Raw genomic sequence first — 14851 nt, 5'->3', positions numbered from 1 at the left:
GCAGTGTCCCCTTTTCCCCACATCAGGGGGCTCTCTCCCCTCACTCCCAGAGAAAAGGTGCACTTCCTTAACTCTTTCTACTTGGGGCTCTAAATAAGGGTCCTACATGGGGTAGCCCTTTCTTTCCCCAACCTGGAGTATTTGGGAAGGGTGGGGGGCTTTTCCTGGAGAGGGAGACCACAGACTCTTTCCCACGAGGGCTCTCTTCCCCAAACCCCAGGTCCAGAGTCCTTCACCGTGCCCACCCCTTCCCCAGCTTCCTGGCAGCGTTGTCTGGTGGGTGGAAGCTATGGAACGGAAGCCCCATGGGGAGCTTGTCTTGGGGAGGGGTCTGGGTAGAAGGGGACAGGCATCAGATGTAGTGCCCTCTGCCTGCCCAGGACCTAGACCCCTGAGGAGTGGGCAGCCCGAGACACTGCTACCCACCCCACCACTTCCATGCCTCAGCCTTCGCCTACCCCAGGAATGAGCTTTGCCTACAACATCCTTTGCCTACTGCCGTCTGAAGAGGGGGGCCCCTCTGCGTCTGAGCCCCCCACCCTGTTTCACCTGGGTGTGGCACCCATGGAACACTCTAGTCCGCCTCATTTTGAAACCAAAAAACTGCTCCTTCACTCTCACCCGGAGGCCCCAGGGGAGAGGCCCTGGGGGTGGGTGCCCAAGAGGCGATCACCACCCCAGCGGTTGCCTCGGGACCTCGGATCTCCCCTGGGGGGCTTGGCTGCTGCTGCTGCTGCTCTGGATTTGCCTCTTGTGACCCTGTCCTTTACCCATGTCCACTCCCTCTAGGAGAGGTCTTGGTACCCCCTCTGCCCTGGAGTGTCCCTCTGCCTAGCATCCCTACAGCCCAGCAGCCCTGCCCCTCTCCAGCACCCAGCTGGGCCAGAGAGAGCCGATTGTGCCAACGAGGACTGGGCCCTGCCCGGCTGCCCGCCTCAGGGATGGGCACCTCATGCCTGTCTCGCCACCTCCTGTGCCAATGTTGTCCCACCCCCCCACCTGGGGTGGGGTGCAGCTTCCACTTACTGGTTAGAAGACACCACTGCCCGACCTTCCTCCCTCCCTGTCTGGTGTCCTGTGCCCCCATCTGTCTGTCTGTTTGTCTGTACTCCCCTAGAAGTATTTTGCCACATATAAAACCGCCGTCCTGTCCTTTGCAGCTGCCTCCCGAGCCTGCTTTTTTTGTTCCTGCCACACGGCGGCCAGCCGGGCATGTGGGAGTTGCCCACATGCAGGGGGAGAGGTAGAGGTGGGCGCAGGAAGCTGTGCCCCAAGTTGTTTACTCAGCAGGAGAGATGGTACTTTGTTTTGTGGCTCTGATGCATTATGATCAAGCTTGATGGGAGCAGTGTGGCCAGTTTCACCTTCCCATTCAAGCCAGCCCCAAGTCTTAACCTGTTTCCCTGTAAGTAGAGCCAGGAAAAATGGAAACCTGAGGTGGAGAAATGGGGTGTCATGGGCACTATTCAGTGGGTAAGATCCAGACCCACTGGCACGATGTCTTAAGGGCATGTGCTCGTTCTTCTGCTCCTGTGGCCTCTACTGCTTCCCAACACCTGAGAGAGAGTGGCTGAGTTCCTACCTTCCTTCATCCACTGATGCCCCCCTAGCCAGCTTTGGGAGAGGGGAAGAGGTCTACTTGGGGGGCGGGGGAGAGAGAACGGGGACTCCCCCAGCCCCAGCCTGAGAACATCAAGAGTGACAAAGTCAGCAGGTGACATTACCAGCTGGCAGGATGTGGACCTCTGACCGTTGTGACTGCTCTCACCTGTGTCTCCCTCACATGGCACTCGCCATGGCATTTCTCCATTCTCTTGGTTCTTGTTTCTGGGATGGTGGACCTGGGGAACTAGAGCTCCTGGGTCCCTCATCTGAATGCTTCTGCCCAAAGTGTGTGTGTGTGTGTGTGTGTGTGTGTGTGTGTGTGTGTAGGGCAACAGACATCTAGGCCTTTCAGGTGAGAGGTTGACAGACCCAAGTGGCTGGCCCAAGGTCCCTGGGAGTTGATGGCAAAGACCGCTGGGATTGGATTCCAGTCTCTGCCTCCCAGCCTAGCTCTCACCCCACTGCCTTTCAATGGAATCAATCCTTTACTCCTTTCTGAACATTTATTGAGCACCTACCAAGTACCAGGCCCAAGTCTGAAAGGGAGCTGCAGACAATTCAGGACATCATGATGAGCTCTCTGCTGTGAGAAGCACTGGGTTCTATGGGAAGCTGGAAGAAGGGTAATGCCCTTAACCTGGGGAGGACAGGAGAGGCTTCTCAGAGGAGGTGAGGCTCGAGTGGAATCTAGAAGGCTGGTTAGGAGTTAGCCTGGGGGGAAGTGTTCAAGGCAGAGGAAGCAGGTGGCATGCGTGGCATCTTCTTGGCACTTCACAGGCAAAGTGTGCTTTCAAGGTGATGGTCAGAGAGGGGTCAGCAGGACCAGGTCATGGGGGCCTTGAGTCATGTTAAGGAGTTTGGACTTTGTCCTGAAGCTAGTGTGCAGAAAGTGAAGGATTGTAAGTAGCAATGGCCAAGTTGCCTTGGTTGCAGTTTGGAGCATAAATTGGAGGGCCTGCCCTGGAAACGGCTGCAATACTCCAGATAAGAGACGGGGGGGGGGGGGGGGGGGGGGGGCGGGGTTGCAATGGGCCACAATAGTGGAATGGGAAAGGAGGCAGTGGCTGCCTCCATCTAGCAGGGAGAATCAAGAGCTCTCCAATCTGGCTCTTGGAGGTGGCCAGAGAGAGGGAGGGAGGCAGGAGGGAGGCATCACGGGGTGACTCTGGGTGATGGTCTTTCCAGACATAGAGGAAGCAGGTGGAAGAACCAGGTTAGAGACAGAAATGATGTCTAGCTTTGGACAAGGTGGGTTTATGGTGCCTGCGGGAGGACGTCCAAGAGAAGAGCAGGAGACAGATGGATGCTTGGTCTGGAGAATCGGGGAACGGCAGAGAGCTCTATCTGGGGTGGAGGCTGATATTTTGAATCAAGGGCGGAGATGATTAACTTTAGTTTATAGATAAAGCTCGCAGCTTGTCCATAGCTGCACAGGTATGCAGCAAGGACTTGAATTCAGATCTTTGGAGTTCAAGTTCTGTGGTGCCTGTGAGCCCTAAATCTAGTGCTAATCCCCCCGCTCCAGCTTCTGCAAGGGGAGGAGGAAGCAGGTGTCTGAATATGTTTGTCTTCTCTTCGTGCGTCTGCTGCCTGAAATTGCATTTGCCCGGAACTTGCAGGCGGGGGCATTTCGAGGTAGCGTGGAGATAGTGAGAGATGAAGAAAGAGAGATTCTTGTCTTTTGGTAACCACAAGCCCTCAACTGATGTACACTCAGCACGTTGGCGGTTGTCAACATGTGAAGATTTCAACAACCGTGAAGTCGGCTGGGATGAGGTCTAGAGAGGCTGATGTTACCACCACGGTCACCTCAGGGAGTGGAGAACTGAGGTGCTGGGACCCCTCTTATCTGGGACCCCTCATCTCATTCCTTGACCAGTAGCTTCTGTCCACAGTGAGTCCTGGGTGTGGCTGAAGGTTTCCACCTTCCAAAAAGTCAAGGGAGCTGAGCTGGGACCTCCATGGCCCAGGAGCAAGGGGTGTTCCAGCCGGTACCCTAGAAGAAAATCTTGTCTTAGCTCCAAAATCACATCCTCAGAAAAGTGAGCTGTGACTCCCTTCTAAGTCAGGCCATCCTACCTACTGTCTCTCAGGGTTTGGTTTTGTTTTTGGTTTTTTGGTGTGTATATTTCTCTCTCCCACTAGACCGTAAGCTTCAAAAGAGCCAGACCGGGTCTGTTTTGTCTACTTGGCATGTTTCCTAACTCCTGACTCATATTTGTCAAATAAATGAATGAATGCCCCCTAAGACCGAGGCCCTAGGTTTCACAGCAGAAGCAGCCCTTGTCTGTTTACTGAATGTGTTCCAGCTAGCAGAATGTCACTTTCAATTCTGCAATTTGGTGGTGGTATTGGGGGGGGGGGTGGGAGCAGGATGCACTGAGGTTCCTCCCCCCCAACCCCCGGAAACAGATGGTAAAAGGGCTTAAAGTATTGCTGCTTCCCCCAGCACCTTTCTGTGTCCCCACCCCCACCCCCACCCCGCTACCCACCCTGCGCCTGCCATCACACTCCTCGTTCCTTTCCTGGGGCTGAAACGGGCTCTGGTAGTCAATTCTCCTTCCTTCTAACTCCAGGCACCAAGGCGGGTGGGATGAAAATTCCTTATTTAGCCAATTGTTTTCCCTCTTCTCTCCATGAACTTCCCAGCCTTCCTCATTCCTCTTCAACTTGTGCTCACACCTCTTTTTAAATGTTCGAAACACCATCTCTCAAGCTATGGCATAACTTACTGTACTTCAATAGCCGCACATTTCTTATGTGTGCCAGGCAGGGGACTAGGCCCGGAGTGGGGAGCAGAACACAGGCGAACAAGACATGAACCCCACCCTCTAGGTCTCACAGCTGATTGGCACAAACAGGCCAGTCTACAATCTCAGGCTAAAGAGAAGCCCCATTTGTCTGGAGCACCAGGCCAGGGCTTGGGAAGTAGGTGGCTTTTATGGAAGGCAGCTAGTAAGTTTTAGGAGTCCATCCACCTTCCTGGGAAAGTGAAAGCATTCAGGTGGAGGGAACACAGAAGCAAAAGCCGAGTTGGAAGGGGCTCGGCCTATGTGGGCAAGGACCAGTGGATGCAGGACATAAGAGATCACTTGAAAAGGCAGGTGAGGGCTGCTCACAGAGGCTCTTGAACGTCAGGTGAGGAGACTGATCTGAAGCCAGTGGGCGATAGGCAATCATCTGAGCTGTGCTTTACAAAGGTGAATAGGGCTGTGCTGAGTCAGGGGGAGGCAGAGGCAGGGAGACAAGTTAGAGGTTGTTCCCTTAGCGAAGGGGAGCACTAATGGCTCTAGGAGGGCAGTGGCCGTGGGGCAGAAGAAGCTGATTCTCCTGTGTGATAACGGCCTCAACTAACTGCCCCCTCAGCCTGAGGTTGGTTTGCCTTCTCCACTTCTCTTTTTGTTTTCTGGTTTTTCCCAGTTTAAGCAAAGAAGGAAATTCATAACAAAAATCTCCTCCTTCCTCTTCCTTCTCCAGCCCGGCTCTCTCTTGGCCCAGGTTCTCTTCTCCTGGCTCTTAGTATCGGGCGCCCCTCTATACGGCCTCTGGCTGTGAGATCTCTCTTTATGTTCCATCCCTATCTTCAGATGTCCACCCCCCCCCCCCCAGCCCACGATCTGGGGGCTGCGCCTGAGCAGTCGGTTTGCTAATGAATCATAGAAGCAGTACTGATTTATTTCTAGAAGTTGCCTCTCACCAAGGGATTTGGGAGACCCTGCCCTTCCCTAAGGGAACTAACTTTGAGGGGGCCTACAAGCCCCACACTAGTGAAACCACTAGAGATCCGTTGAGAGCTGGAATATTCTCCCAGCTCAGAGAGGATCAGTGAGCCCTCTGCTCCCAAAGCTGGCAGGTGCAGAAAGTAGGGTTTTGCTTCAGTCTAGTGACCCAGACATGGCACTTGGAGAAGGGAGATCTGGGGCCTGGTTGTGGGTCACTGCGGTGAGCATCCTTGATATGCAGTGAGGGAGCAGTTCGCCCAGAGAACCTCTGGAGTTTTCTCAGGGCAAAGGGGAGGATGTGGAGTCTGGACCCCATTTTCCTTGCACCTGCAGGGCTCTAGACAAGTAGCTTGTTCATTGTCACCGTGACATCCATAGCACCCGCGGGGCGGGGGCGGGGGCAGCGTCCCAGGGGATTCCCAGGCTCCGCAGGTGACTCGTGGGACTTCCGTGACCTCACAGGCAAAACTTGACCCCCCCCCGGGGGGCGGGGCTGCAAGCACCCTGGGTAGACCCGGGTGCCCGAAGGACCCGGGTGCCCGAAGGTCGCTGAGTCTTGCCCCTCTCCGGCCGGGGACGCGCTATGGGACTACTGATCGCCAAGCTGATGAGCATCTTCGCGAACCAGGGTAAAGGGCGCACAGTGCCTTCAAGTGACGGCTTTGATCCGGCTCCCACCTGGGGCTCCCCAGATCTGGGGTGGGGGCGGATGCGCTGGGGGACCTCGGGCTCCGAGAGCCCTGCGTGGGCACTTCTTGCAGACTCCGCGGTCTCCCCTGCCCCCTCCCCGCCTGCTCTTCGAGGGTCGCGAGCTACGGTGCACCCCGGGGCGCAGGGTTGGACAAGCCTCCTTCCTCCTGGCTAAAAGCCGCCGCCGCTTTTCCTGCGATGGCGATTTCGCGCTCGGCTCTTTCCCCAGACCCCTTCTCTTGGCAAGCCCAGGGCTCCCCTGACCTTTCGGACAACCACTTTTCTGGAAATATGGAGTGACGGAGGTGGCGCTCAGCTCTCGTCTCTACTGTCTGGGAGTGGCGCGGGTGTCCGGGGCTGGGTGGGAAGCAAACCTGTCCAGTTGGTTTTGTGTGGGGGAGGGGTGTAGGGGAGCAGAAGTGGTACAGTGGGCAGAGGTCTCCCAGCCCGCTGGAAACACTCGTCTTCTTCTGGGGAAGCCCGATAGGGCACACGGTCCCTTGGTTACTGAGTTTGGCCCTGACCCTGTCCTTCCCCCTGGATGACTCCAGAGCACAAGGTCATCATCGTGGGACTGGACAATGCGGGAAAGACCACCATTCTCTACCAGTTGTAAGTGACCCTCTGATGGAAAGAGGTGGGGGTTGGGTCTTCCCACCAGACTGACAGACATTTGGACCAATCACCGGAGCCCTTCCCTGGGTCCCCGGTTTTTTCCAGTAGCCAGGAGGAGTGGTGAGGGGGGGACGCTGGTGTGACCTTCCTGGTACAGTGAGCCTTCAGACCTGTGGCCCCTCGCCTGGGATTCGAATCCTGCTCGTATGGGCAGCCCTAGTGTTCCCCGCCATACACCCCCCCCCCCCGCCCCCGGCCCCGAACCGACCAGACTGGGTTGTGCAGCCCTGAAGCTGTCAGAAACGGACTTCTCTTCCCGCCTCCCTGCTCTTCGCTCCCCCTAGCGGCCGGTCTCTCCTTTCTAACTCCCGCACCTCACCTTTGCCTCCTAACTTTGTCCCCTTCTTCACACCCAAAAGGGAGAGGGTGCAGTTTGGAGTCTGGCTGAGCTTTGTGGCTCCCGATCCAGCCGAGATGGACACAAGTGCTGACTAATTATCCATCGGTGCTTTTCCCAATATGCAGTCTCTGGATGGCAACTCTCTCCTTTGGAGCCTCCAGAGTATTTACTTAGGAAGATTTTCCCCTGAAAAAGTAGTGTATGTAAATGGTTATTTTAAACCAGAAGAAAAGAGAAAATCAAACACTACACACGCATACAGTGAAAACTAAGTTTCCCCGCCCTAATGCCCGGATCTTCCAGAGGCACTCCCTACATATAAAACGGTGAGTGTTTTCTATGTTAAAGCTCCTCTCTGATGGCCTTCGCTTGTATCGGTCTCCTTTTCCCAAAATCCCTTGCTACTCAAAGGGTGGTCCACAGACCAGCCGCATTGGCATCAACTGGAAGCTTGTTAGAAACGCAAAACACTGGGCCCCTGCCTAGGCTCATTGGATCAGAACCTGCATTTTAACAAGACTCCCAGGTGATTCAGCTGCACATTAAAGTTTGGGGACACTGCTCTAATTAGACTCCCATCTCTTGGGTCTGCACCAGGGCAAGACTCGGTCTTACTCCTGCCTGCACTCCCCTGGGCCCAGAGACTTGGTCAACCCGGGGCTGAGCCGTTCTGAGTTTGATTCAGCCTGACTTGCGAGCAGAGGGGTGGGAACAGAACGGGCCACGCTCTTGGTGACCTCTCTTCCCTCCCCAGCCTGATGAATGAGGTGGTCCATACATCTCCCACCATCGGTAGCAACGTGGAGGAGATTGTTCTGCAAAAGACACACTTCCTCATGTGGGACATAGGGGGACAGGAGGCTCTGCGCTCTACCTGGAACACGTACTACTCCAACACTGAGGTGAGGAGAGTGTCGGGGCCGGAAGGGGCCTTCAAGGCAGCTGTGTGATGTGAGCCCGTCACTGAGCCTTCTCTGAGCCTTGCTTCCCCCCCACCCCCAGTCCCCGCTTGGTGAGGTGGAGATTGCAATGACTTCCCTCAATTGTTGTGAAATTTAAATAATAAAACAATAGCTAATGCATATGTTTCAAATACTTAATGCAGCACAGCGTTCAGTTAAGATTTTTGGATACTCCTTGGCAGATCTGTTTGCTTGCACTTTGATGCACTGCATGGGGTAGGCCCTTGGTCTCCAGGGGCCTTACTTTCTCCCACTCACCAGCTGTGTGTCATAGAGCAAGATCTGTCCTGCGGAACGCGTCTCCTCATTTGTAAATGGGGATCATAATGGTCCCAACGGCACGGGGGACCTGACCAGAGTCGTGAATGGCCAGGGCTTGGCCCAGCCTCTGGCGCGCAATCAGAGGTTGTGCTGTGTGCCCCCCCTCCCCCACTGCCTAGGTGGAAAAGGGAATTAAAATGCAACGAGGCAGTGAGAGCTTGAGACCAGACCAGTTCTCTGTGGGGCTTACATCCGGGTGGTGCAGAGGCTGGTCCGGGAGCACAGTGGGCAGGAGACACGCTCATCAGAGGAAAAGCCCACCGCTCACAGTTCCCCTCTGCTGGCCAGTTCATCATCCTTGTGATTGACAGCACGGACCGGGATCGGCTGCTGACCACTCGGGAGGAGCTGTACAGGATGCTGGCCCATGAGGTAAGGCCCCTGAGGTTGGGAGAGAGCCCAGTGTCCTCACTGTGTGACTTCAGCCGACTCACTTAGCCTCTCTGAGCTTCATTCCTGATCCCCCAGTCTCTGAGAGCCTCCACCCCGGCAGTCTGAAGAGCAATAATGCCCTCAGCACAACTGGTCACAGAAGCCAGAGTTGCTGGTTCGGGTCCTGACCCCGGTTCTCATTCACTATGGGACCCCCCAACAGGTCGCCTCACTTCTCGTATCCTCAGTTTGCCCAAGTATGAAATGGGAGGGATCACCAAATTACTGCCTCATGGGACCGTTGTAAGGATCATATGAGCTGGTTGGGAGGCATTCCGTGAGCTGTCGGTGTCCATGGATGTGGTTGTTTTCACTTGATGTGGTTGCCCTATCCCTGTCCCACCTGGGCATGGGCCTCTCCTGCAGGCTGACTGGGGCTGGGCTCTTCTGTCCACAGGCTCTGCGAGATGCTTCCGTCCTGATCTTTGCCAACAAGCAGGATATGAAGAACTCCATGACCACCGTGGAAATCTCTCAATTCCTCACTCTTAGTGCCATCAAAGACCACCCGTGGCACATACAGGGATGCTGTGCCCTCACTGGGGAAGGGTTAGTGGCTGCCCCACCTGCACCTCCAGGGTTCGGCCCAACCAATGAACAGCTGACCATCAGAACCTTCTCCTGTTTCTCTCCTGTCAGGATCTGGCTCACACTTAGCTCCTGGGCCGAGTCAGTCAAGCACCCACCCACAGCTGAGATGCTGTGGGTAAGCAGTGAGCAGGATAGAGTGCCTGCGCTCAGGCTCATTCTGAAAGACAGGCGACAGGCCACCTCAGCACAAACATTTTAGGTACACAGAGGTGCTTTGAATAAAGTGAAATTGGATTAACAGTGATAGACAGGGCAGGGTTGGGTCTGACTCAGCTCTGGTGGTCAGGGACGCCCTCTACTAGGACATGACCTTTGGGCTGCAATCCAAATGGGGAGAAGACGGCCACAGCCATGGGAAGACCTGGGGGCAAGCCTTCCAGGCAGAAGTTGCTGACTCTTTCTGACCTTGAGTTTTCTTATCTGTAAAGAGGAGGGTGAGTATACCTACTCCCTCTGTAAGTTCCTGTTGAGAGCACGTGACATCAATCATTCAACATTTATCGAGCCCTGAATTTGTGCCAGGCACTTTTCTAGGCACCAGAGAAACAGCGGCGAACAAACCACAAAATCCCCTGCCCTCATGGAGGTTACTTTCCATGGTGGGGGGGGGGGGGACAGACACTAAACAATAAAAATAAGAAACATATATAGTAAGTTAGAAAGTGATAAATGCTTGGGAAAGATCAAGTAGGCAAAGGAGATTGGAAGTACGTGGGCAAATGTTGCCATTTTGGATAAGGTACCAGGGAGGGGCCACCAGAAAGTAGCTGCTGAGTATAAATACCTGAAGGATGTGAAGGAACCAGGTCACGGTCACATAGAAAGGGCCTTGAGTCAGGCTTGGAAAGTTCCCTTTTCTCTCTCAAGTGGGATCACAGCAGGCTGGGGACCCAGGCGCCCGGAGACTTTAGGCAGGTGGGCCCAAGGAACCACATGTTTCTGATAGCGTCCTTGCCACCCTCCTCCCGCAACCCACATCCATCCCCTCTGCCAGACGGTAGACCGCAGAGGGCATGTCTGTTTTTTTTCACCAGTAACCCCAACCCCTAGCACAGTACCTGATGTACTCAGTCCATTTATGCTTGTCGATTGAGAGATTGGATGCGACATTGGTTGTCCCCTCCGTCAGCTCTGGGTAGGGGCCGGGGGCTTGGAGGCCATCATCCTTGCAGGACATGCTGATCTTTGCCCTGTTCCACCTTCCCTGCAGGCTGCCCGCGGGGCTCCAGTGGATGCAGTCTCAGACCACTGCCAACTGATGTCCCAGGCTGAGGCCATCCAAATACTTTGGGGTTTTGCCTGGACTACGTGGGTGGAAAACCCAAGTGACTATTCCTTTTCTACGATTCTCGGATGGGAGCTGGGTCGGCTATGGACAGTGAGGTGAGATTGCCACAGTCCACCCAACCCTGTGAGTTTGACTGCATGCCCTGAACTGCTGTAGATAGGACAGCAGAAAAGCTGCCCTTTCCTCCGTGGAAACAGGTGTCCTTGGAGGCACCAGGCAAGCTGTTGGACATGTTGAGGGATTAGGACGTGGAGCCCAGTCCCCTTGGCCTGCAGCCTCTTTGAGGAAAAAATGGGGGGGGGGCGGAGTAAGAGACCCCTGGAATTGCTCTTTATTTCCTAGAACCCCACCCCCGGCCCCTTGGCTCCCACCCCAGCTCTCTGGCCCCTCAGCCATCTTTGAGGAAAGGAGATTCCAGAGAGGTGAAGGGGCGGGCTCAGGGGAAGGAGGGCAAAGCCAAAAACTGGTGGGAAGGGAGGAGGACGGGACACCCCAGACAGGGACAGTCCCTTGCATGGCGGGGAGTCCCACTCCTCCCAGGCCTTTCTGTTCCCTCTGAGATGCTGGCTCTGACCACAGCTTGTGAGCGTTCAGCCATCTCATCCTATGCCCTTCATTCCCGGTCCTTCCAATGTGAATCCCATTCCTCCCAAATTTCCCCGATTCCTACAGAGTGCCTATCTTGACCATCTTTTGTAATGACTTTTTTCCACATTGTTTTAGAATTTTTATAAAAGTGTAATAAATGCCATTGAAAACTGCTCACCTCTTATTTCTGCCTGCTCCTTCTACCTGTGCTTCAAACTAGCTTTTGGTTTTTGTACGGGGCTATCAGGTAGGGGGAAATCTTCCTTGGAAATAGAGGGGGTGGTGCCTTAAGGTCCATCTGCCCAGAGGACTGGCTGGCTCTTTGGTCCTGGGCTCTATCACCCTCTGCCCAGGTAACTGACACTTGGCTTGCCAGGACTGGGAACTTTCGGCTGTACCTGGGGCTAGGGGTGGAGGGGCTTGATGCTGACTCATGGAGGAGGGAAGTAGAGGCCCTTAGGGATTTGAAAAGCCCAGCAGTCCTATCTCGGTAGAGCTGAAGACAGGATGGAAACCCAGGCTGTCCATCTGTATACAGGGAGCAGTGCCGTTACCCCATAAGACCTGGGATGGTCCTGGAACCTGTGGGTCTCTCTCCTTCCCAAGTCAGGCAGTGGACATCTCGGGGACAGTCAGGACACAGTTGTAGAGGTCCCAGGATTCCTTAACCCTGTGGTTTTCCTGAGGCGTGATTGTGGAGGAAGAACTCAGCAATCCTAGCCATCCCCATTCAGATTCTGCTCTTTCCATTAGATCGTTTTGGCACAGCTCTCAGGTAACAGCGTAATTTGATATTTTCTTATACTACAGAGATCTATTCTAAGAAGAAGCCAAAAGTGTGCTGGGGGTATAGCTCAGTGGTAGAGCATTTGACTGCAGATCAAGAGGTCCCCGGTTCAAATCCGGGTGCCCCCTCTGTGTTTCAGCCTTTTCGTGTTTTCTTTGTCCTGCAGTTCACCTCTCAAAGTGCCCTAGCAAGGGAGAGGGGGTGCAACTTAGGGCCCTGTTACTTCATTTTGCAGGAAGGCCAGGGTGGAGTCCCGGCCTCGCAGACCCACGCACTCAGGTCGCGTGTGTAGACTAGAGGGATGCAGTGCGAGGGCAAGGAGCTCCGGGCTAACCCTAGATGGACGATACAGACGGCCCACTTCGGTAGTGCTACGGCTGAGGCGGTCCCACTCCCAGGTCCGCTTGGCCAGTGACCCGACGGCTTTTCCTGGGGAGGGAGGCCGAGTATCTAAGGGCCAGGCTTGGGCTGGGGAAGGAAGGCCCAGAAAAGCGCGCCTGAGCGTGCGGGACGGAAAGAGGGGCGCCAAGAAGCAATAAAGGAGCTCTAGCAGGGCAGGAAACTGGGAACCCGGCGCAAGAGAATGTCTCCGAATCGAGGGCTCTCGAATGATCTCGAGGGCTTTCTCCTCCCACATTCCCAAACTGCATTTTCGGGAAACAAGTTCTGCGCTCAGGAGAGTAATCTTTTGAGATTGAGATCATTCCCAATTTTCGTAAACGTCGGACTCCACTTTTCGCAAATCCGTCAAAGCGCCTGCGCAGCAGAAGCACTAAGACGCTACCGCGCCAAGACGTCAGCAGAGGGGGTATAGCTCAGTGGTAGAGCATTTGACTGCAGATCAAGAGGTCCCCGGTTCAAATCCGGGTGCCCCCTCAGGGTCAGTTTTCGTGGACCACGGTGTCCATGCGCCTTTTTATTTAAAGGTTCCCCCTGTCCACAATTTCATGTTGACATTTCCTTCGCCACCTCTCTTTTGGGGAGACGACAATTGGTGCAAGAAAGACGAGAGCCTGCAAAAGGCGGGAATTCTCAAGTTATGGTTCTTAAAATGTGCTCCCCGGACCAGCACCACCACCTGGAGGCGTGTTAGAAATGCAGATTCTCGCTTTTTCTGAGAACTATTGAATTAGAAACTTGGGAGTGGCGTCCAGAAATTTGTGTTTTAATAAGCCTTCCAGGTGATTTTGATGTACACTCAAGATCCTGAGGCTTACATTTAAAAAAATTTACGTCCCTTGCTTCTAATTATTTCCAAGCTGCTGTTTTCAGCCTGAGCCCTTAAAAGAAACCTTGTAAGACAGACCGCGTCTCTCCATGTGGCCACTAGAGGGCAGCAAGAAGCCACAGCTGGAGGCGGATGCCTATTCCCACTTGAGAGTGGGCAAAATTGGGATTTGAATTAGACAACGAGAAGAACTTATAGACAGGCCTTGCCTTGTCCCATTGTAAAGGATTAAAGAGTTCAGGGCTGGAGGAGGTTGTTTCTGGAACCCCGAATCCAGAGGAGGGAGGAACTGGGATTCTGAGGGATTAGGGGGTCTTTTAGTTCTTGTTTCCTTCTCAGGTCCTTCCTTTGGCCTGTCAGGGAACACCCCTCTTCCAGCCCATGCTGTTCCTTCTCCTGTCCCCACGCGTATCCCTCTTCCTGGGGAATTCCCCCAAGGGCACTCAGAGTCCATACCCTACCTGTCCGCGATTGTCCAGTCCCTAGGCCCCAGCCCCAGAAGAAGCCAGAAGCCCCTTACCCCTCACTCGCGGACCCCCCCCCCCCCCCCCCCCCCCCCCGGTGCTCCAGCTCCTTGGTATCGCACAAAGTAGGTCAGGGGAGGGAAGAGACAATTCCGTGTCCTGACCTGATTCCCTGCCGTCTATTAAATCTCCTAAATTGCGGGTATTTTTATTCTGTCCTGGAAGAAAAAAAAAAAATGGTGATCTATTCCCCAGAGTCTGTCATAAGGTGGTGGCAGGTGGGGTGAGACGTCTTCTTGCTGTGGGGCTGGCTTTGAAGATTGATTGGGACCCTGAGCAGGCCTGGAGTCCCCAAAGAGAAGGGTGGCTTCGGCTACCTTCTGGCCGGGGGGTGAGGGGAGGTGCAGGCTATTTTAAAGTAGGTGTGAGCCAGGCCCCCTTCATCCCCCCCCCCCCCCTCCCGTGTCTGCTGGGCTGGTGGGCAAGACGGTGCTGGAAATGGGGAGTGACGGGAAAAAAAGAAAGGAGCCACGGGGTCGGTGGGTGGAATTCGGGCCTGTACTGGTGAGAGAAGCTGGGGGGTCTCTGCTGCAAGGGGAGATTCCTGGGGTGGGGATGGGCATCAGAAAGCCACAGAACTCTGAGGAACAGCCCAGAAAGTCGGGAAGCCTGGTAGAGCTTGGGGGGTCGGTATGGCAGGAGTCCATCGTCCGAGGAAAGAGGCGGCCTGTCCCTTCCTGGAGTGTGCACCCCCCACCAGGGTTTTGTCTCCCCGGCTTTCCCACGGGAGGGAAGGAGGGGAAGGGAGGCAGGAGCTAAGGTGCGGGGTGGGGTGCCGCGGCTGCTCTCCAGGGCTTCTCCCAGCCCAGGGTCCCCCGCCCCGTCCCCTACTCCGCCCCCAGCCCCCCCCCCGCCCCCCCCCCCAACCGCCTTCGGAGCGCTCCGGGAGGGCTGGGAGGACCCGGGAAGACTCCGGGAGCGCTCGGGAGGCGCCGCGCCCCCCCGCCCCGCCCCCTCCCCTTCCGCGCTCCGGGGAGGCCGCCGCTCTGCTCGCTCGCCGCCCGCCCGCGCCCGCGCCCGCGCCCGCGCCCGCTCCCGCCGCCCCGCCGGGCCCGGCGCTCCGCCGCCGCCTCGCCGCCCACTCCTCCGCCCGCCAGC

General features: G+C 55.5%; 1 protein-coding gene and 2 non-coding genes across 7 annotated transcripts; all 3 read left to right on the top strand.

Annotated features, from left to right (window-relative positions):
* The first annotated feature begins 5817 nt into the window (after positions 1 to 5817).
* Positions 5818 to 11406, top strand: ARL5C (ADP ribosylation factor like GTPase 5C). 5 transcript variants are annotated; one of them, XM_042916977.1, is made up of 6 exons: positions 5820 to 5956; positions 6569 to 6629; positions 7787 to 7934; positions 8604 to 8687; positions 9145 to 9296; positions 10549 to 11406. In XM_042916977.1, the coding sequence occupies exons 1-6, from the start codon at positions 5911 to 5913 to the stop codon at positions 10595 to 10597; spliced, it is 540 nt and encodes a 179-aa protein (XP_042772911.1). In that variant the 5' UTR covers positions 5820 to 5910; the 3' UTR covers positions 10598 to 11406. The 5 variants fall into 5 exon arrangements, with proteins under 5 accessions (XP_042772909.1, XP_042772911.1, XP_042772910.1 ...); XM_042916975.1 differs by lacking the exon at positions 10549 to 11406 and having other exon boundaries at positions 5818 to 5956; positions 9145 to 10537; XM_042916976.1 differs by lacking the exons at positions 5820 to 5956; positions 6569 to 6629 and adding an exon at positions 6921 to 7358.
* Positions 11407 to 12057: 651 nt separating this feature from the next.
* TRNAC-GCA lies at positions 12058 to 12129 on the top strand. The gene has a single exon. It is a non-coding gene; the product is annotated as a tRNA-Cys (tRNA).
* Positions 12130 to 12805: 676 nt separating this feature from the next.
* Positions 12806 to 12877, top strand: TRNAC-GCA. The gene has a single exon. It is a non-coding gene; the product is annotated as a tRNA-Cys (tRNA).
* The last annotated feature ends 1974 nt before the right edge of the window (positions 12878 to 14851 follow it).

Source organism: Panthera leo, chromosome E1 (assembly GCF_018350215.1).
Source record: "Panthera leo isolate Ple1 chromosome E1, P.leo_Ple1_pat1.1, whole genome shotgun sequence".
NCBI lineage: Eukaryota > Metazoa > Chordata > Mammalia > Carnivora > Felidae > Panthera > Panthera leo.
The sequence above is the reverse complement of the archived record's forward strand: the minus strand, read 5'-3'. Positions and strand labels throughout refer to the sequence as shown.

Coding starts and splice junctions, on each gene's coding strand:
- ARL5C (XM_042916973.1), top strand. CDS start 7,240: ATGGTTATTTTAAACCAGAAGAAAAGAGAAAATCAAACACTACACACG. Junction 7,935..8,603: donor CGTACTACTCCAACACTGAG/GTGAGGAGAGTG, acceptor TCTGCTGGCCAG/TTCATCATCCTTGTGATTGA. Junction 8,688..9,144: donor ACAGGATGCTGGCCCATGAG/GTAAGGCCCCTG, acceptor TTCTGTCCACAG/GCTCTGCGAGATGCTTCCGT.